Source organism: Scyliorhinus torazame, unplaced genomic scaffold (assembly GCF_047496885.1).
Source record: "Scyliorhinus torazame isolate Kashiwa2021f unplaced genomic scaffold, sScyTor2.1 scaffold_247, whole genome shotgun sequence".
NCBI classification, from domain to species: Eukaryota; Metazoa; Chordata; class Chondrichthyes; order Carcharhiniformes; family Scyliorhinidae; genus Scyliorhinus; species Scyliorhinus torazame.
Genome location: NW_027307974.1, coordinates 75,261 through 95,889, shown reverse-complemented (window position 1 = coordinate 95,889; position 20,629 = coordinate 75,261). Strand labels below are relative to the sequence as shown.

Here is a 20,629-nt window from a genome sequence, read left to right as displayed (position 1 = left end):
GAGAGGGCCGGGCAGAGAGACGGAGAGAGGGAAGGAGGGACGGGCAGAGAGACGGAGGGAGTGGGGAGAGGGCCGGGCAGAGAGACGGAGGGAGGGAAGGAGGGACGGGCAGAGAGACGGAGGGAGGGAAGGAGGGACGGAGGGAGGGAGGGAGGGCCGGGCAGAGAGACGGAGGGAGGAAAGGAGGGACGGACAGAGAGACGGAGGGAGGGAAGGAGGGCCGGGCAGAGAGACGGAGGGAGTGGGGAGAGGGCCGGGCAGAGAGACGGAGGGAGGGAAGGAGGGACGGGCAGAGAGACGGACGGAGGGAGGGAGGGCCGGGCAGAGAGACGGAGGGAGTGGGGAGAAGGAGGGACGGACAGAGAGACGGAGGGAGGGAAGGAGGGCCGGGCAGAGAGACGGACGGAGGGAGGGAGGGCCGGGCAGAGAGACGGAGGGATTGGGGAGAGGGCCGGGCAGAGAGACGGAGGGAGGGAAGGAGGGACGGACAGAGAGACGGAGGGAGGGAAGGAGGGACGGGCAGAGAGACGGACGGAGGGAGGGAGGGCCGGGCAGAGAGACGGAGGGAGTGGGGAGAGGGCCGGGCAGAGAGACGGAGGGAGGGAAGGAGGGCCGGGCAGAGAGACGGAGGGAGGGAACGAGGGTCGGACAGAGAGACGGAGGGAGGAAAGGAGGGCCGGGCAGAGAGACGGAGGGAGGGAAGGAGGGACGGACAGAGAGACGGAGGGAGGGAAGGAGGGACGGACAGAGAGATGGAGGGAGTGGGGAGAGGGCCGGGCAGAGAGACGGAGGGAGGGAAGGAGGGACGGGCAGTGAGACGGACGGAGGGAGGGAGGGCCGGCCAGAGAGACGGAGAGAGGGAAGGAGGGACGGACAGAGAGACGGAGGGAGTGGGGAGAGGGCTGGGCAGAGAGACGGAGGGAGGGAAGGAGGGCCGGGCAGAGAGACGGAGGGAGGGAAGGAGGGATGGACAGAGAGATGGAGGGAGTGGGGAGAGGGCCGGGCAGAGAGACGGAGGGAGTGGGGAGAGGGCCGGGCAGAGAGACGGAGAGAGGGAAGGAGGGACGGGCAGAGAGACGGAGGGAGTGGGGAGAGGGCCGGGCAGTGAGACGGAGGGAGGGAAGGAGGGACGGACAGAGAGATGGAGGGAGGGAAGGAGGGCCGGGCAGAGAGACGGAGAGAGGGAAGGAGGGCCGGGCAGAGAGACGGACGGAGGGAGGGAGGGCCGGGCAGAGAGACGGAGAGAGGGAAGGAGGGACGGACAGAGTGACGGAGGGAGTGGGGAGAGGGCTGGGCAGAGAGACGGAGGGAGGGAAGGAGGGACGGGCAGAGAGATGGAGGGAGGGAAGGAGGGACGGACAGAGAGACGGAGAGAGGGAAGGAGGGACGGACAGAGAGACGGAGGGAGGGAAGGAGGGACGGACAGAGAGATGGAGGGAGGGAAGGAGGGCCGGGCAGAGAGACGGAGGGAGTGGGGAGAGGGCCGGGCAGAGAGACGGAGGGAGGGAAGGAGGGACGGACAGTGAGACGGAGGGAGTGGGGAGAGGGCCGGGCAGAGAGACGGAGAGAGGGAAGGAGGGACGGGCAGAGAGACGGAGGGAGTGGGGAGAGGGCCGGGCAGTGAGACGGAGGGAGGGAAGGAGGGACGGACAGAGAGATGGAGGGAGTGGGGAGAGGGCCGGGCAGAGAGACGGAGAGAGGGAAGGAGGGCCGGGCAGAGAGACGGACGGAGGGAGGGAGGGCCGGGCAGAGAGACGGAGAGAGGGAAGGAGGGACGGACAGAGAGATGGAGGGAGTGGGGAGAGGGCCGGGCAGAGAGACGGAGGGAGGGAAGGAGGGACGGGCAGAGAGACGGAGGGAGGGAAGGAGGGCCGGACAGAGAGACGGAGGGAGGGAAGGAGGGACGGACAGAGTGACGGAGGGAGTGGGGAGAGGGCTGGGCAGAGAGACGGAGGGAGGGAAGGAGGGACGGGCAGAGAGATGGAGGGAGGGAAGGAGGGACGGACAGAGAGACGGAGAGAGGGAAGGAGGGACGGACAGAGAGACGGAGGGAGTGGGGAGAGGGCCGGGCAGAGAGACGGACGGCGGGAGGGAAGGAGGGCCGGGCAGAGAGACGGAGAGAGGGAAGGAGGGACGGACAGAGAGACGGAGGGAGTGGGGAGAGGGTTGGGCAGAGAGACGGAGAGAGGGAAGGAGGGACGGACAGAGAGACGGAGGGAGTGGGGAGAGGGCCGGGCAGAGAGACGGAGAGAGGGAAGGAGGGCCGGGCAGAGAGACGGACGGAGGGAGGGAGGGCCGGGCAGAGAGACGGAGAGAGGGAAGGAGGGACGGACAGAGAGACGGAGAGAGGGAAGGAGGGACGGACAGAGAGACGGAGGGAGTGGGGAGAGGGCTGGGCAGAGAGACGGAGGGAGGGAAGGAGGGACGGACAGAGAGACGGAGAGAGGGAAGGAGGGACGGACAGAGAGACGGAGGGAGGGAAGGAGGGCCGGGCAGAGAGACGGAGGGAGGGAAGGAGGGCCGGGCAGAGAGACGGAGGGAGGAAAGGAGGGCCGGGCAGAGAGACGGAGGGAGTGGGGAGAGGGCCGGGCAGAGAGACGGAGGGAGTGGGGAGAGGGCCGGGCAGAGAGATGGAGAGAGGGAAGGAGGGACGGACAGAGAGACGGAGGGAGGGAAGGAGGGCCGGGCAGAGAGACGGAGGGAGTGGGGAGAGGGCCGGGCAGAGAGACGGAGAGAGGGAAGGAGGGCCAGGCAGAGAGACGGACGGAGGGAGGGAAGGAGGGACGGACAGAGAGACGGACGGAGGGAGGGAAGGAGGGACGGACAGAGAGACGGAGGGAGGGAAGGAGGGACGGACAGAGAGACGGACGGAGGGAGGGAAGGAGGGACGGACAGATAGACGGAGGGAGGGAAGGAGGGACGGAGGGAGGGAAGGAGGGACGGACAGAGAGACGGAGGGAGGGAAGGAGGGACGGACAGAGAGACGGAGGGAGGGAAGGAGGGACGGACAGAGAGATGGAGGGAGTGGGGAGAGGGCCGGGCAGAGAGACGGAGGGAGTGGGGAGAGGGCCGGGCAGTGAGACGGAGGGAGGGAAGGAGGGACGGACAGAGAGACGGAGGGAGGGAAGGAGGGCCGGGCAGAGAGACGGAGGGAGTGGGGAGAGGGCCGGGCAGAGAGACGGAGGGAGGGAAGGAGGGACGGACAGAGAGACGGAGGGAGGGAAGGAGGGCCCGGCAGAGAGATGGAGGGAGGGAAGGAGGGCCGGGCAGAGAGACGGAGGGAGGGAAGGAGGGCTGGGCAGAGAGATGGGAGGGAGGGAAGGAGGGCCGGGCAGAGAGACGGAGGGAGGGAAGGAGGGTCGGACAGAGAGACGGAGGGAGGGAAGGAGGGACGGACAGAGAGATGGAGGGAGTGGGGAGAGGGCCGGGCAGAGAGACGGAGGGAGGGAAGGAGGGACGGACAGAGAGATGGAGGGAGTGGGGAGAGGGCCGGGCAGAGAGATGGAGGGAGGGAGGGAAGGAGGGACGGACAGAGAGATGGAGGGAGTGGGGAGAGGGCCGGGCAGAGAGACGGAGGGAGGGAAGGAGGGACGGACAGAGAGACGGAGGGAGGGAAGGAGGGCCGGGCAGAGAGACGGAGGGAGGGAAGGAGGGCCGGGCAGAGAGACGGAGGGAGTGAAGGAGGGACGGACAGAGAGATGGAGGGAGTGGGGAGAGGGCCGGGCAGAGAGACGGAGGGAGTGGGGAGAGGGCCGGGCAGAGAGACGGAGGGAGGGAAGGAGGGCCGGGCAGAGAGACGGAGGGAGGGAAGGAGGGACGGACAGAGAGATGGAGGGAGTGGGGAGTGGGCTGGGCAGAGAGACGGAGGGAGGGAAGGAGGGACGGGCAGAGAGACGGAGGGAGTGGGGAGAGGGCCGGGCAGAGAGACGGAGGGAGGGAAGGAGGGACGGACAGAGAGATGGAGGGAGTGGGGAGTGGGCTGGGCAGAGAGACGGAGGGAGGGAAGGAGGGACGGACAGAGAGACGGAGGGAGTGGGGAGAGGGCCGGGCAGAGAGACGGAGGCCGGGCAGAATCATTCTCTTGATCCGACATTGAAACTGCTCCTGGCTCAATGTATCCTCGACGACGCCGAGGAGTGAGGGGGTGGTGGTGGGGGCAGTGCTGTTCCTGGACGAGGTGGGGACGGCGGGGGTGGCGGGGAGCCCGGGGTCAGACGGTTTGCACCCCCTGGCCACGCTGTGCCACTCACCCTCCCAGCTCTCCCCCAGTGCGTGACCCGACTCTGTTTTCACCCCTACAGGCCTACCTGCAGCAGGCCCAGGACCTGGTCATTCTGGAGAGTGTGATCCTGCAGACCCTGGGTAAGTGGGGTCGCCACTTGTGTGTGGGGGGGGGGGGGGGGGGGCTGAATGGGATCCTCCTGTTCCTGTGTAACAGGCTCGAGGAGGAGGAGGGGGCTGAATGGGATCCTCCTGTTCCTGTGTAACAGGCTCGAGGAGGGGGCTGAATGGGATCCTCCTGATGCTGTGTAACAGGCTCGAGGAGGGGGCTGAATGGGATCCTCCTGTTCCTGTGTAACAGGCTCGAGGAGGAGGAGGGGGCTGAATGGGATCCTCCTGTTCCTGTGTAACAGGCTCGAGGAGGGGGAGGGGGCTGAATGGGATCCTCCTGTTCCTGTGTAACAGGCTCGAGGAGGAGGAAGGGGCTGAATGGGATCCTCCTGTTCCTGTGTAACAGGCTCGAGGAGGAGGAAGGGGCTGAATGGGATCCCCCTGTTCCTGTGTAACAGGCTCGAGGAGGAGGAGGGGGCTGAATGGGATCCTCCTTTTGCTGTGTAACAGGCTCGAGGAGGAGGAGGGGCTGAATGGGATCCTCCTGTTCCTGTGTAACAGGCTCGAGGAGGGGGCTGAATGGGATCCTCCTGTTCCTGTGTAACAGGCTCGAGGAGGAGGAGGGGGCTGAATGGGATCCTCCTGTTCCTGTGTAACAGGCTCGAGGAGGGGGCTGAATGGGATCCTCCTGTTCCTGTGTAACAAGCTCGAGGAGGGGGCTGAATGGGATCCTCCTGTTCCTGTGTAACAGGCTCGAGGAGGGGGCTGAATGGGATCCTCCTGTTCCTGTGTAACAGGCTCGAGGAGGGGGCTGAATGGGATCCTCCTGTTCCTGTGTAACAGGCTCGAGGAGGGGGCTGAATGGGATCCTCCTGTTCCTGTGTAACAGGCTCGAGGAGGAGGAGGGGTCTGAATGGGATCCTCCTGTTCCTGTGTAACAGGCTCGAGGAGGGGGCTGAATGGGATCCTCCTGTTCCTGTGTAACAGGCTCGAGGAGGGGGCTGAATGGGATCCTCCTGTTCCTGAGTAACAGACTCAAGGAGGGGGCTGAATGGCTGCCCTCCTCGCACAGTGGTCAGTTTTCACTGCTCTCTCTGATCTCGCCACAAACACTGACTCCCCACCCTGAATGTTCTTGTCTCCTGCAGGCTTCGACATTACAATAGACCACCCTCACACACACGTGGTGAAGTGTACACAGTTAGTGAGAGGTAAGGAAGACAAAGGCAAGTAAAACAAACAGGCTAAGTGGATTCGGGATTAATGATATAACAACACTTCTGTATATCGAAGTTTTACGCTGTATCTAACCCCATGCTGTACCTGTCCTGGGAGTGTTTGATGGGGACAGTGTAGAGGGAGCTTTACTCTGTATCTAACCCCGTGCTGTACCTGTCCTGGGAGTGTTTGATGCGGACAGTGTAGAGGGAGCTTTACTCTGTATCTAACCCCGTGCTGTACCTGTCCTGGGAGTGTTTGATGGGGACAATGTAGAGGGAGCTTTACTCTGTATCTAACCCCGTACTGTACCTGTGCTGCGAGTGTTTGATGGGGACAGTGTAGTGGGAGCTTTACTCTGTATCTAACCCCGTGCTGTACCTGTCCTGGGAGTGTTTGATGAGGACAGTGTAGAGAGAGCTTTACTCTGTATCTAACCCCGTGCTGTACCTGTCCTGGGAGTGTTTGATGGGGACAGTGTAGAGAGAGCTTTACTCTCTATCTAACTCCGTGCTGTACCTGTCCTGGGAGTGTTTGATGGGGACAGTGTAGAGGGAGCTTTACTCTGTATCTAACCCCGTGCTGTACCTGTCCTGGGAGTGTTTGATGCGGACAGTGTAGAGGGAGCTTTACTCTGTATCTAACCCCGTGCTGTACCTGTCCTGGGAGTGTTTGATGGGGACAGTGTAGAGGGAGCTTTACTCTGTATCTAACCCCGTGCTGTACCCGTCCTGGGAGTGTTTGATGGGGACAGTGCAGAGGGAGCTTTACTCTGTATCTAACCCCGTGCTGTACCTGTCCTGGGAGTGTTTGATGGGGACACTGTAGAGGGAGCTTTACTCTGTATCTAACCCCGTGCTGTACCTGTCCTGGGAGTGTTTGATGGGGACAGTGTAGAGAGAGCTTTACTCTCTATCTAACTCCGTGCTGTACCTGTCCTGGGAGTGTTTGATGCGGACAGTGTAGAGGGAGCTTTACTCTGTATCTAACCCCGTGCTGTACCTGTCCTGGGAGTGTTTGATGGGGACAATGTAGAGGGAGCTTTACTCTGTATCTCACCCCGTGCTGTACCTGTCCTGGGAGTGTTTGATGGGGACAGTGCAGAGGGAGCTTTACTCTGTATCTAACCCCGTGCTGTACCCGTCCTGGGAGTGTTTGATGGGGACAGTGCAGAGGGAGCTTTACTCTGTATCTAATCCCGTGCTGTACCTGTCCTGGGAGTGTTTGATGGGGACAGTGTAGTGGGAGCTTTACTCTGTATCTAACCCCGTGCTGTACCTGTCCTGGGAGTGTTTGATGGGGACAGTGTAGAGAGAGCTTTACTCTGTATCTAACCCCGTGCTGTACCTGTCCTGGGAGTGTTTGATGGAGACAATGTAGAGGGAGCTTTACTCTGTATCTAACCCCGTGCTGTACCTGTCCTGGGAGTGTTTGATGGGGACAGTGTAGAGGGAGCTTTACTCTGTATCTAACCCCGTGCTGTACCCGTCCTGGGAGTGTTTGATGGGGACAGTGCAGAGGGAGCTTTACTCTGTATCTAACCCCTTGCTGTCCCTGTCCTGGGAGTGTTTGATGGGGACACTGTAGAGGGAGCTTTACTCTGTATCTAACCCCGTGCTGTACCTGTCCTGGGAGTGTTTGATGGGGACAGTGTAGAGGGAGCTTTACTCTGTATCTAACCCCGTGCTGTACCTGTCCTGGTAGTGTTGATGGGGACAGTGCAGAGGGAGCTTTACTCTGTATCTAACCCCGTGCTGTACCTGTCCTGGGAGTGTTTGATGGGGACAGTGTCGAGGGAGCTTTACTCTGTATCTAACCCCGTGCTGTACCTGTGCTGGGAGTGTTTGATGGGGACAGTGCGGAGGGAGCTTTACTCTGTATCTAACCCCGTGCTGTACCTGTCCTGGGAGTGTTTGATGGGGACATTGTAGAGGGAGCTTTACTCTGTATCTAACCCCGTGCTGTACCTGTCCTGGGAGTGTTTGATGGGGACAGTGTAGAGGGAGCTTTACTCTGTATCTAACCCCGTGCTGTACCCGTCCTGGGAGTGTTTGATGGGGACAGTGCAGAGGGAGCTTTACTCTGTATCTAACCCCGTGCTGTACCTGTCCTGGGAGTGTTTGATGGGGACAATGTAGAGGGAGCTTTACTCTGTATCTAACCCCGTGCTGTACCTGTCCTGGGAGTGTTTGATGGGGACAGTGTAGAGGGAGCTTTACTCTGTATCTAACCCCGTGCTGTACCTGTGCTGGGAGTGTTTGATGGGGACAGTGCGGAGGGAGCTTTACTCTGTATCTAACCCCGTGCTGTACCTGTCCTGGGAGTGTTTGATGGGGACATTGTAGAGGGAGCTTTACTCTGTATCTAACCCCGTGCTGTACCTGTCCTGGGAGTGTTTGATGGGGACAGTGTAGAGGGAGCTTTACTCTGTATCTAACCCCGTGCTGTACCCGTCCTGGGAGTGTTTGATGGGGACAGTGCAGAGGGAGCTTTACTCTGTATCTAACCCCGTGCTGTACCTGTCCTGGGAGTGTTTGATGGGGACAATGTAGAGGGAGCTTTACTCTGTATCTAACCCCGTGCTGTACCTGTCCTGGGAGTGTTTGATGGGGACAGTGTAGAGGGAGCTTTACTCTGTATCTAACCCCGTGCTGTACCCGTCCTGGGAGTGTTTGATGGGGACAGTGCAGAGGGAGCTTTACTCTGTATCTAACCCCGTGCTGTACCTGTCCTGCGAGTGTTTGATGGGGACAGTGTAGAGGGAGCTTTACTCTGTATCTAATCCCGTGCTGTACCTGTCCTGGGAGTGTTTGATGGGGACAATGTAGAGAGAGCTTTACTCTGTATCTAACACCGTGCTGTACCTGTCCTGGGTGTGTTGATGGGGACAGTACAGAGGGAGCTTTACTATGTATCTAACCCAGTGCTGTACCTGTCCTGGCAGTGTTTGATGGGGACAGTGCAGAGAGAGCTTTACTCTGTATCTAACCCCGTGCTGTACCTGTCCAGGGAGTGTTTGATGGGGACAGTGTAGAGGGAGCTTTACTCTGTATCTAACCCCGTGCTGTACCTGTGCTGGGAGTGTTTGATGGGGACAGTGTAGAGGGAGCTTTACTCTGTATCTAACCCCGTGCTGTACCTGTCCTGGGAGTGTTTGATGGGGACAGTGCAGAGGGAGCTTTTCTCTGTATCTCACCCCGTGCTGTACCTGTCCTGGGAGTGTTTGATGGGGACAGTGTGGAGGGAGCTTTCCTCTGTATCTAATCCCGTGCTGTACCTGTCCTGGGAGTGTTTGATGGGGACAGTGCAGAGGGAGCTTTACTCTGTATCTAACCCCGTGCTGTACCTGTCCTGGGAGTGTTTGATGGGGACAGTGTAGTGGGAGCTTTACTCTGTATCTAACCCCGTGCTGTACCTGTCCTGGGAGTGTTTGATGAGGGCAGTGTAGAGAGAGCTTTACTCTGTATCTAACCCCGTGCTGTACCTGTCCTGGGAGTGTTTGATGGGGACAGTGTAGAGAGAGCTTTACTCTCTATCTAACTCCGTGCTGTACCTGTCCTGGGAGTGTTTGATGGGGACAGTGTAGAGGGAGCTTTACTCTGTATCTAACCCCGTGCTGTACCTGTCCTGGGAGTGTTTGATGCGGACAGTGTAGAGGGAGCTTTACTCTGTATCTAACCCCGTGCTGTACCTGTCCTGGGAGTGTTTGATGGGGACAATGTAGAGGGAGCTTTACTCTGTATCTAACCCCGTGCTGTACCTGTCCTGGGAGTGTTTGATGGGGACAGTGTAGAGGGAGCTTTACTCTGTATCTAACCCCGTGCTGTACCCGTCCTGGGAGTGTTTGATGGGGACAGTGCAGAGGGAGCTTTACTCTGTATCTAACCCCGTGCTGTACCTGTCCTGGGAGTGTTTGATGGGGACACTGTAGAGGGAGCTTTACTCTGTATCTAACCCCGTGCTGTACCTGTCCTGGGAGTGTTTGATGGGGACAATGTAGAGGGAGCTTTACTCTGTATCTAACCCCGTGCTGTACCTGTCCTGGGAGTGTTTGATGGGGACAGTGTAGAGGGAGCTTTACTCTGTATCTAACCCCGTGCTGTACCTGTCCTGGGAGTGTTGATGGGGACAGTGTAGAGGGAGGTTTACTCTGTATCTAACCCCGTGCTGTACCTGTCCTGGTAGTGTTGATGGGGACAGTGCAGAGGGAGCTTTACTCTGTATCTAACCCCGTGCTGTACCTGTCCTGGGAGTGTTTGATGGGGACATTGTAGAGGGAGCTTTACTCTGTATCTAACCCCGTGCTGTACCTGTCCTGGGAGTGTTTGATGGGGACAGTGTAGAGGGTGCTTTACTCTGTATCTAACCCCGTGCTGTACCCGTCCTGGGAGTGTTTGATGGGGACAGTGCAGAGGGAGCTTTACTCTGTATCTAACCCCGTGCTGTACCTGTCCTGGGAGTGTTTGATGGGGACAGTGTAGAGGGAGCTTTACTCTGTCTCTAACCCCGTGCTGTCCCTCTCCTGGGAGTGATTGTTGGGGACAGTGCAGAGGGAGCTTTACTCTGTACTAACCCGGTGCTGTACCTGTCCTGGGAGTGTTTGATGGGACAGTGTAGTGGGAGCTTTACTCTGTATCTAACCCCGTGCTGTACCTGTCCTGGGAGTGTTTGATGAGGACAGTGTAGAGAGAGCTTTACTCTGTATCTAACCCCGTGCTGTACCTGTCCTGGGAGTGTTTGATGGGGACAGTGTAGAGAGAGCTTTACTCTGTATCTAACCCCGTGCTGTACCTGTCCTTGGAGTGTTTGATGGGGACAGTGTAGAGAGAGCTTTACTCTGTATCTAACCCCGTGCTGTACCTGTCCTGGGAGTGTTTGATGGGGACAGTGTAGAGGGAGCTTTACTCTGTATCTAACACCGTGCTGTACCTGTCCTGGGTGTGTTGATGGGGACAGTACAGAGGGAGCTTTACTATGTATCTAACCCAGTGCTGTACCTGTCCTGGCAGTGTTTGATGGGGACAGTGCAGAGAGAGCTTTACTCTGTATCTAACCCCGTGCTGTACCTGTCCAGGGAGTGTTTGATGGGGACAGTGTAGAGGGAGCTTTACTCTGTATCTAACCCCGTGCTGTACCTGTGCTGGGAGTGTTTGATGGGGACAGTGTAGAGGGAGCTTTACTCTGTATCTAACCCCGTGCTGTACATGTCCTGGTAGTGTTTGATGGGGACAGTGCAGAGGGAGCTTTTCTCTGTATCTCACCCCGTGCTGTACCTGTCCTGGGAGTGTTTGATGGGGACAGTGTGGAGGGAGCTTTCCTCTGTATCTAATCCCGTGCTGTACCTGTCCTGGGAGTGTTTGATGGGGACAGTGCAGAGGGAGCTTTACTCTGTATCTAACCCCGTGCTGTACCTGTCCTGGGAGTGTTTGATGGGGACAGTGTAGTGGGAGCTTTACTCTGTATCTAACCCCGTGCTGTACCTGTCCTGGGAGTGTTTGATGAGGGCAGTGTAGAGAGAGCTTTACTCTGTATCTAACCCCGTGCTGTACCTGTCCTGGGAGTGTTTGATGGGGACAGTGTAGAGAGAGCTTTACTCTCTATCTAACTCCGTGCTGTACCTGTCCTGGGAGTGTTTGATGGGGACAGTGTAGAGGGAGCTTTACTCTGTATCTAACCCCGTGCTGTACCTGTCCTGGGAGTGTTTGTTGCGGACAGTGTAGAGGGAGCTTTACTCTGTATCTAACCCCGTGCTGTACCTGTCCTGGGAGTGTTTGATGGGGACAATGTAGAGGGAGCTTTACTCTGTATCTAACCCCGTGCTGTACCTGACCTGGGAGTGTTTGATGGGTACAGTGTAGAGGGAGCTTTACTCTGTATCTAACCCCGTGCTGTACCCGTCCTGGGAGTGTTTGATGGGGACAGTGCAGAGGGAGCTTTACTCTGTATCTAACCCCGTGCTGTACCTGTCCTGGGAGTGTTTGATGGGGACACTGTAGAGGGAGCTTTACTCTGTATCTAACCCCGTGCTGTACCTGTCCTGGGAGTGTTTGATGGGGACAGTGTAGAGGGAGCTTGACTCTGTATCTAACCCCGTGCTGTACCTGTCCTGGGAGTGTTTGATGGGGACAGTGTAGAGGGAGGTTTACTCTGTATCTAACCCCGTGCTGTACCTGTCCTGGTAGTGTTGATGGGGACAGTGCAGAGGGAGCTTTACTCTGTATCTAACCCCGTGCTGTACCTGTCCTGGGAGTGTTTGATGGGGACAGTGTCGAGGGAGCTTTACACTGTATCTAACCTGTGCTGTACCTGTGCTGGGAGTGTTTGATGGGGACAGTGTGGAGGGAGCTTTACTCTGTATCTAACCCCGTGCTGTACCTGTCCTGGGAGTGTTTGATGGGGACAGTGGAGAGGGAGCTTTACTCTGTATCTAACCCCGTGCTGTACCTGTCCTGGGAGTGTTGATGGGGACAGTGTAGAGGGAGGTTTACTCTGTATCTAACCCCGTGCTGTACCTGTCCTGGTAGTGTTGATGGGGACAGTGCAGAGGGAGCTTTACTCTGTATCTAACCCCGTGCTGTACCTGTCCTGGGAGTGTTTGATGGGGACATTGTAGAGGGAGCTTTACTCTGTATCTAACCCCGTGCTGTACCTGTCCTGGGAGTGTTTGATGGGGACAGTGTAGAGGGTGCTTTACTCTGTATCTAACCCCGTGCTGTACCCGTCCTGGGAGTGTTTGATGGGGACAGTGCAGAGGGAGCTTTACTCTGTATCTAACCCCGTGCTGTACCTGTCCTGCGAGTGTTTGATGGGGACAGTGTAGAGGGAGCTTTACTCTGTATCTAATCCCGTGCTGTCCCTGTCCTGGGAGTGTTTGATGGGGACAATGTAGAGAGAGCTTTACTCTGTATCTAAACCGTGCTGCACCTGTGATGGGAGTGTTTGATGGGGACAGTGTAGAGGGAGCTTTACTCTGTCTCTAACCCCGTGCTGTCCCTCTCCTGGGAGTGATTGTTGGGGACAGTGCAGAGGGAGCTTTACTCTGTACTAACCCGGTGCTGTACCTGTCCTGGGAGTGTTTGATGGGACAGTGTAGTGGGAGCTTTACTCTGTATCTAACCCCGTGCTGTACCTGTCCTGGGAGTGTTTGATGAGGACAGTGTAGAGAGAGCTTTACTCTGTATCTAACCCCGTGCTGTACCTGTCCTGGGAGTGTTTGATGGGGACAGTGTAGAGAGAGCTTTACTCTGTATCTAACCCCGTGCTGTACCTGTCCTTGGAGTGTTTGATGGGGACAGTGTAGAGAGAGCTTTACTCTGTATCTAACCCCGTGCTGTACCTGTCCTGGGAGTGTTTGATGGGGACAGTGTAGAGGGAGCTTTACTCTGTATCTAACACCGTGCTGTACCTGTCCTGGGTGTGTTGATGGGGACAGTACAGAGGGAGCTTTACTATGTATCTAACCCAGTGCTGTACCTGTCCTGGCAGTGTTTGATGGGGACAGTGCAGAGAGAGCTTTACTCTGTATCTAACCCCGTGCTGTACCTGTCCAGGGAGTGTTTGATGGGGACAGTGTAGAGGGAGCTTTACTCTGTATCTAACCCCGTGCTGTACCTGTGCTGGGAGTGTTTGATGGGGACAGTGTAGAGGGAGCTTTACTCTGTATCTAACCCCGTGCTGTACATGTCCTGGTAGTGTTTGATGGGGACAGTGCAGAGGGAGCTTTTCTCTGTATCTCACCCCGTGCTGTACCTGTCCTGGGAGTGTTTGATGGGGACAGTGTGGAGGGAGCTTTCCTCTGTATCTAATCCCGTGCTGTACCTGTCCTGGGAGTGTTTGATGGGGACAGTGCTGAGGGAGCTTTACTCTGTATCTAACCCCGTGCTGTACCTGTCCTGGGAGTGTTTGATGGGGACAGTGTAGTGGGAGCTTTACTCTGTATCTAACCCCGTGCTGTACCTGTCCTGGGAGTGTTTGATGAGGGCAGTGTAGAGAGAGCTTTACTCTGTATCTAACCCCGTGCTGTACCTGTCCTGGGAGTGTTTGATGGGGACAGTGTAGAGAGAGCTTTACTCTCTATCTAACTCCGTGCTGTACCTGTCCTGGGAGTGTTTGATGGGGACAGTGTAGAGGGAGCTTTACTCTGTATCTAACCCCGTGCTGTACCTGTCCTGGGAGTGTTTGATGCGGACAGTGTAGAGGGAGCTTTACTCTGTATCTAACCCCGTGCTGTACCTGTCCTGGGAGTGTTTGATGGGGACAATGTAGAGGGAGCTTTACTCTGTATCTAACCCCGTGCTGTACCTGACCTGGGAGTGTTTGATGGGTACAGTGTAGAGGGAGCTTTACTCTGTATCTAACCCCGTGCTGTACCCGTCCTGGGAGTGTTTGATGGGGACAGTGCAGAGGGAGCTTTACTCTGTATCTAACCCCGTGCTGTACCTGTCCTGGGAGTGTTTGATGGGGACACTGTAGAGGGAGCTTTACTCTGTATCTAACCCCGTGCTGTACCTGTCCTGGGAGTGTTTGATGGGGACAATGTAGAGGGAGCTTTACTCTGTATCTAACCCCGTGCTGTACCTGTCCTGGGAGTGTTTGATGGGGACAGTGTAGAGGGAGCTTTACTCTGTATCTAACCCCGTGCTGTACCTGTCCTGGGAGTGTTTGATGGGGACAGTGTAGAGGGAGGTTTACTCTGTATCTAACCCCGTGCTGTACCTGTCCTGGTAGTGTTGATGGGGACAGTGCAGAGGGAGCTTTACTCTGTATCTAACCCCGTGCTGTACCTGTCCTGGGAGTGTTTGATGGGGACAGTGTCGAGGGAGCTTTACACTGTATCTAACCTGTGCTGTACCTGTGCTGGGAGTGTTTGATGGGGACAGTGTGGAGGGAGCTTTACTCTGTATCTAACCCCGTGCTGTACCTGTCCTGGGAGTGTTTGATGGGGACAGTGGAGAGGGAGCTTTACTCTATCTCACCCCGTACTGTACCTGTGCTGCGAGTGTTTGATGGGGACAGTGTAGAGGGAGTTTTACTCTGTATCTAATCCCGTGCTGTACCTGTCCTGGGAGTGTTTGATGGGGACAGTGTAGAGAGAGCTTTACTCTGTATCTAAACCGTGCTGCACCTGTGATGGGAGTGTTTGATGGGGACAGTGTAGAGGGAGCTTTACTCTGTCTCTAACCCCGTGCTGTCCCTCTCCTGGGAGTGATTGTTGGGGACAGTGCAGAGGGAGCTTTACTCTGTACTAACCCGGTGCTGGACCTGTCCTGGGAGTGTTTGATGGGGACAGTGTAGTGGGAGCTTTACTCTGTATCTAACCCCGTGCTGTACCTGTCCTGGGAGTGTTTGATGTGGACAGTGTAGAGAGAGCTTTACTCTGTATCTAACCCCGTGCTGTACCTGTCCTGGGAGTGTTTGATGGGGACAGTGTCGAGGGAGCTTTACTCTGTATCTAACCCCGTGCTGTACCTGTGCTGGGAGTGTTTGCTGGGGACAGTGCGGAGGGAGCTTTACTCTGTATCTAACCCCGTGCTGTACCTGTCCTGGGAGTGTTTGATGGGGACATTGTAGAGGGAGCTTTACTCTGTATCTAACCCCGTGCTGTACCTGTCCTGGGAGTGTTTGATGGGGACAGTGTAGAGGGAGCTTTACTCTGTATCTAACCCCGTGCTGTACCCGTCCTGGGAGTGTTTGATGGGGACAGTGCAGAGGGAGCTTTACTCTGGATCTAACCGCGTGCTGTACCTGTCCTGGGAGTGTTTGATGGGGACAATGTAGAGGGAGCTTTCCTCTGTATCTAACCCCGTGCTGTACCTGTCCTGGGAGTGTTTGATGGGGACAGTGTAGAGGGAGCTTTACTCTGTATCTAACCCCGTGCTGTACCCGTCCTGGGAGTGTTTGATGGGGACAGTGCAGAGGGAGCTTTACTCTGTATCTAACCCCATGCTGTACCTGTCCTGCGAGTGTTTGATGGGGACAGTGTAGAGGGAGCTTTACTCTGTATCTAATCCCGTGCTGTACCTGTCCTGGGAGTGTTTGATGGGGACAATGTAGAGAGAGCTTTACTCTGTATCTAAACCGTGCTGCACCTGTGATGGGAGTGTTTGATGGGGACAGTGTAGAGGGAGCTTTACTCTGTCTCTAACCCCGTGCTGTCCCTCTCCTGGGAGTGATTGTTGGGGACAGTGCAGAGGGAGCTTTACTCTGTACTAACCCGGTGCTGTACCTGTCCTGGGAGTGTTTGATGGGGACAGTGTAGTGGGAGCTTTACTCTGTATCTAACCCCGTGCTGTACCTGTCCTGGGAGTGTTTGATGAGGACAGTGTAGAGAGAGCTTTACTCTGTATCTAATCCCGTGCTGTACCTGTCCTGGGAGTGTTTGATGGGGACAGTGTAGAGAGAGCTTTACTCTGTATCTAACCCCGTGCTGTACCTGTCCTTGGAGTGTTTGATGGGGACAGTGTAGAGAGAGCTTTACTCTGTATCTAACACCGTGCTGTACCTGTCCTGGGAGTGTTGATGGGGACAGTGCAGAGGGAGCTTTACTATGTATCTAACCCCGTGCTGTACCTGTCCTGGGAGTGTTTGATGGGGACAGTGTCGAGGGAGCTTTACTCTGTATCTAACCCCGTGCTGTACCTGTCCTGGGAGTGTTTGATGGGGACAGTGTAGTGGGAGCTTTACTCTGTATCTAACCCCGTGCTGTACCTGTCCTGGGAGTGTTTGATGGGGACAGTGTAGAGAGAGCTTTACTCTCTATCTAACTCCGTGCTGTACCTGTCCTGGGAGTGTTTGATGCGGACAGTGTAGAGGGAGCTTTACTCTGTATCTAACCCCGTGCTGTACCTGTCCTGGGAGTGTTTGATGGGGACAGTGTAGAGGGAGCTTTACTCTGTATCTAACCCCGTGCTGTACCCGTCCTGGGAGTGTTTGATGGGGACAGTGCAGAGGGAGCTTTACTCTGTATCTAACCCCGTGCTGTACCTGTCCTGGGAGTGTTTGATGGGGACACTGTAGAGGGAGCTTTACTCTGTATCTAACCCCGTGCTGTACCTGTCCTGGGAGTGTTTGATGGGGACAATGTAGAGGGAGCTTTACTCTGTATCTAACCCCGTGCTGTACCTGTCCTGGGAGTGTTTGATGGGGACAGTATAGTGGGAGCTTTACTCTGTATCTAACCCCGTGCTGTACCTGTCCTGGGAGTGTTTGATGGGGACAGTGTAGAGAGAGCTTTACTCTGTATCTAACCCCGTGCTGTACCTGTCCTGGGAGTGTTTGATGGAGACAATGTAGAGGGAGCTTTACTCTGTATCTAACCCCGTGCTGTACCTGTCCTGGGAGTGTTTGATGGGGACAGTGTAGAGGGAGCTTTACTCTGTATCTAACCCCGTGCTGTACCCGTCCTGGGAGTGTTTGATGGGGACAGTGCAGAGGGAGCTTTACTCTGTATCTAACCCCTTGCTGTACCTGTCCTGGGAGTGTTTGATGGGGACACTGTAGAGGGAGCTTTACTCTGTATCTAACCCCGTGCTGTACCTGTCCTGGGAGTGTTTGATGGGGACAGTGTAGAGGGAGCTTTACTCTGTATCTAACCCCGTGCTGTACCTGTCCTGGTAGTGTTGATGGGGACAGTGCAGAGGGAGCTTTACTCTGTATCTAACCCCGTGCTGTACCTGTCCTGGGAGTGTTTGATGGGGACAGTGTCGAGGGAGCTTTACTCTGTATCTAACCCCGTGCTGTACCTGTGCTGGGAGTGTTTGATGGGGACAGTGCGGAGGGAGCTTTACTCTGTATCTAACCCCGTGCTGTACCTGTCCTGGGAGTGTTTGATGGGGACATTGTAGAGGGAGCTTTACTCTGTATCTAACCCCGTGCTGTACCTGTCCTGGGAGTGTTTGATGGGGACAGTGTAGAGGGAGCTTTACTCTGTATCTAACCCCGTGCTGTACCCGTCCTGGGAGTGTTTGATGGGGACAGTGCAGAGGGAGCTTTACTCTGTATCTAACCCCGTGCTGTACCTGTCCTGGGAGTGTTTGATGGGGACAATGTAGAGGGAGCTTTACTCTGTATCTAACCCCGTGCTGTACCTGTCCTGGGAGTGTTTGATGGGGACAGTGTAGAGGGAGCTTTACTCTGTATCTAACCCCGTGCTGTACCCGTCCTGGGAGTGTTTGATGGGGACAGTGCAGAGGGAGCTTTACTCTGTATCTAACCCCGTGCTGTACCTGTCCTGCGAGTGTTTGATGGGGACAGTGTAGAGGGAGCTTTACTCTGTATCTAATCCCGTGCTGTACCTGTCCTGGGAGTGTTTGATGGGGACAATGTAGAGAGAGCTTTACTCTGTATCTAAACCGTGCTGCACCTGTGATGGGAGTGTTTGATGGGGACAGTGTAGAGGGAGCTTTACTCTGTCTCTAACCCCGTGCTGTCCCTCTCCTGGGAGTGATTGTTGGGGACAGTGCAGAGGGAGCTTTACTCTGTACTAACCCGGTGCTGTACCTGTCCTGGGAGTGTTTGATGGGGACAGTGTAGTGGGAGCTTTACTCTGTATCTAACCCCGTGCTGTACCTGTCCTGGGAGTGTTTGATGAGGACAGTGTAGAGAGAGCTTTACTCTGTATCTAATCCCGTGCTGTACCTGTCCTGGGAGTGTTTGATGGGGACAGTGTAGAGAGAGCTTTACTCTGTATCTAACCCCGTGCTGTACCTGTCCTTGGAGTGTTTGATGGGGACAGTGTAGAGAGAGCTTTACTCTGTATCTAACCCCGTGCTGTACCTGTCCTGGGAGTGTTTGATGGGGACAGTGTAGAGGGAGCTTTACTCTGTATCTAACACCGTGCTGTACCTGTCCTGGGTGTGTTGATGGGGACAGTACAGAGGGAGCTTTACTATGTATCTAACCCAGTGCTGTACCTGTCCTGGCAGTGTTTGATGGGGACAGTGCAGAGAGAGCTTTACTCTGTATCTAACCCCGTGCTGTACCTGTCCAGGGAGTGTTTGATGGGGACAGTGTAGAGGGAGCTTTACTCTGTATCTAACCCCGTGCTGTACCTGTGCTGGGAGTGTTTGATGGGGACAGTGTAGAGGGAGCTTTACTCTGTATCTAACCCCGTGCTGTACCTGTCCTGGGAGTGTTTGATGGGGACAGTGCAGAGGGAGCTTTTCTCTGTATCTCACCCCGTGCTGTACCTGTCCTGGGAGTGTTTGATGGGGACAGTGTGGAGGGAGCTTTCCTCTGTATCTAATCCCGTGCTGTACCTGTCCTGGGAGTGTTTGATGGGGACAGTGCAGAGGGAGCTTTACTCTGTATCTAACCCCGTGCTGTACCTGTCCTGGGAGTGTTTGATGGGGACAGTGTAGTGGGAGCTTTACTCTGTATCTAACCCCGTGCTGTACCTGTCCTGGGAGTGTTTGATGAGGGCAGTGTAGAGAGAGCTTTACTCTGTATCTAACCCCGTGCTGTACCTGTCCTGGGAGTGTTTGATGGGGACAGTGTAGAGAGAGCTTTACTCTCTATCTAACTCCGTGCTGTACCTGTCCTGGGAGTGTTTGATGGGGACAGTGTAGAGGGAGCTTTACTCTGTATCTAACCCCGTGCTGTACCTGTCCTGGGAGTGTTTGATGCGGACAGTGTAGAGGGAGCTTTACTCTGTATCTAACCCCGTGCTGTACCTGTCCTGGGAGTGTTTGATGGGGACAATGTAGAGGGAGCTTTACTCTGTATCTAACCCCGTGCTGTACCTGTCCTGGGAGTGTTTGATGGGGACAGTGTAGAGGGAGCTTTACTCTGTATCTAACCCCGTGCTGTACCCGTCCTGGGAGTGTTTGATGGGGACAGTGCAGAGGGAGCTTTACTCTGTATCTAACCCCGTGCTGTACCTGTCCTGGGAGTGTTTGATGGGGACACTGTAGAGGGAGCTTTACTCTGTATCTAACCCCGTGCTGTACCTGTCCTGGGAGTGTTTGATGGGGACAATGTAGAGGGAGCTTTACTCTGTATCTAACCCCGTGCTGTACCTGTCCTGGGAGTGTTTGATGGGGACAGTGTAGAGGGAGCTTTACTCTGTATCTAACCCCGTGCTGTACCTGTCCTGGGAGTGTTTGATGGGGACAGTGTAGAGGGAGGTTTACTCTGTATCTAACCCCGTGCTGTACCTGTCCTGGTAGTGTTGATGGGGACAGTGCAGAGGGAGCTTTACTCTGTATCTAACCCCGTGCTGTACCTGTCCTGGGAGTGTTTGATGGGGACAGTGTCGAGGGAGCTTTACTCTGTATCTAACCTGTGCTGTACCTGTGCTGGGAGTGTTTGATGGGGACAGTGTGGAGGGAGCTTTACTCTGTATCTAACCCCGTGCTGTACCTGTCCTGGGAGTGTTTGATGGGGACAGTGGAGAGGGAGCTTTACTCTATCTCACCCCGTACTGTACCTGTGCTGCGAGTGTTTGATGAGGACAGTGTAGAGAGAGCTTTACTCTGTATCTAATCCCGTGCTGTACCTGTCCTGGGAGTGTTTGATGGGGACAGTGTAGAGAGAGCTTTACTCTGTATCTAAACCGTGCTGCACCTGTGATGGGAGTGTTTGATGGGGACAGTGTAGAGGGAGCTTTACTCTGTCTCTAACCCCGTGCTGTCCCTCTCCTGGGAGTGATTGTTGGGGACAGTGCAGAGGGAGCTTTACTCTGTACTAACCCGGTGCTGGACCTGTCCTGGGAGTGTTTGATGGGGACAGTGTAGTGGGAGCTTTACTCTGTATCTAACCCCGTGCTGTACCTGTCCTGGGAGTGTTTGATGTGGACAGTGTAGAGAGAGCTTTACTCTGTATCTAACCCCGTGCTGTACCTGTCCTGGGAGTGTTTGATGGGGACAGTGTCGAGGGAGCTTTACTCTGTATCTAACCCCGTGCTGTACCTGTGCTGGGAGTGTTTGATGGGGACAGTGCGGAGGGAGCTTTACTCTGTATCTAACCCCGTGCTGTACCTGTCCTGGGAGTGTTTGATGGGGACATTGTAGAGGGAGCTTTACTCTGTATCTAACCCCGTGCTGTACCTGTCCTGGGAGTGTTTGATGGGGACAGTGTAGAG

General features: G+C 55.8%; 1 protein-coding gene across 3 annotated transcripts in view; it reads left to right on the top strand.

Annotated features, from left to right (window-relative positions):
* LOC140406107 (cyclin-T1-like) overlaps positions 1-20,629 on the top strand; it is a 272,545-nt gene that overhangs the window by 185,539 nt on the left and 66,377 nt on the right. For 2 of the 3 annotated variants that reach the window (XM_072494262.1, XM_072494261.1), the window contains exons 4-5: positions 4,302-4,362; positions 5,481-5,543. In XM_072494262.1, the coding sequence (XP_072350363.1) occupies positions 4,302-4,362; positions 5,481-5,543 (124 nt within the window). Of the gene's footprint in view, positions 1-4,301; positions 4,363-5,480; positions 5,559-20,629 lie in introns of all 3 variants that reach the window. The other variant, XM_072494260.1, reaches the window with a different exon arrangement.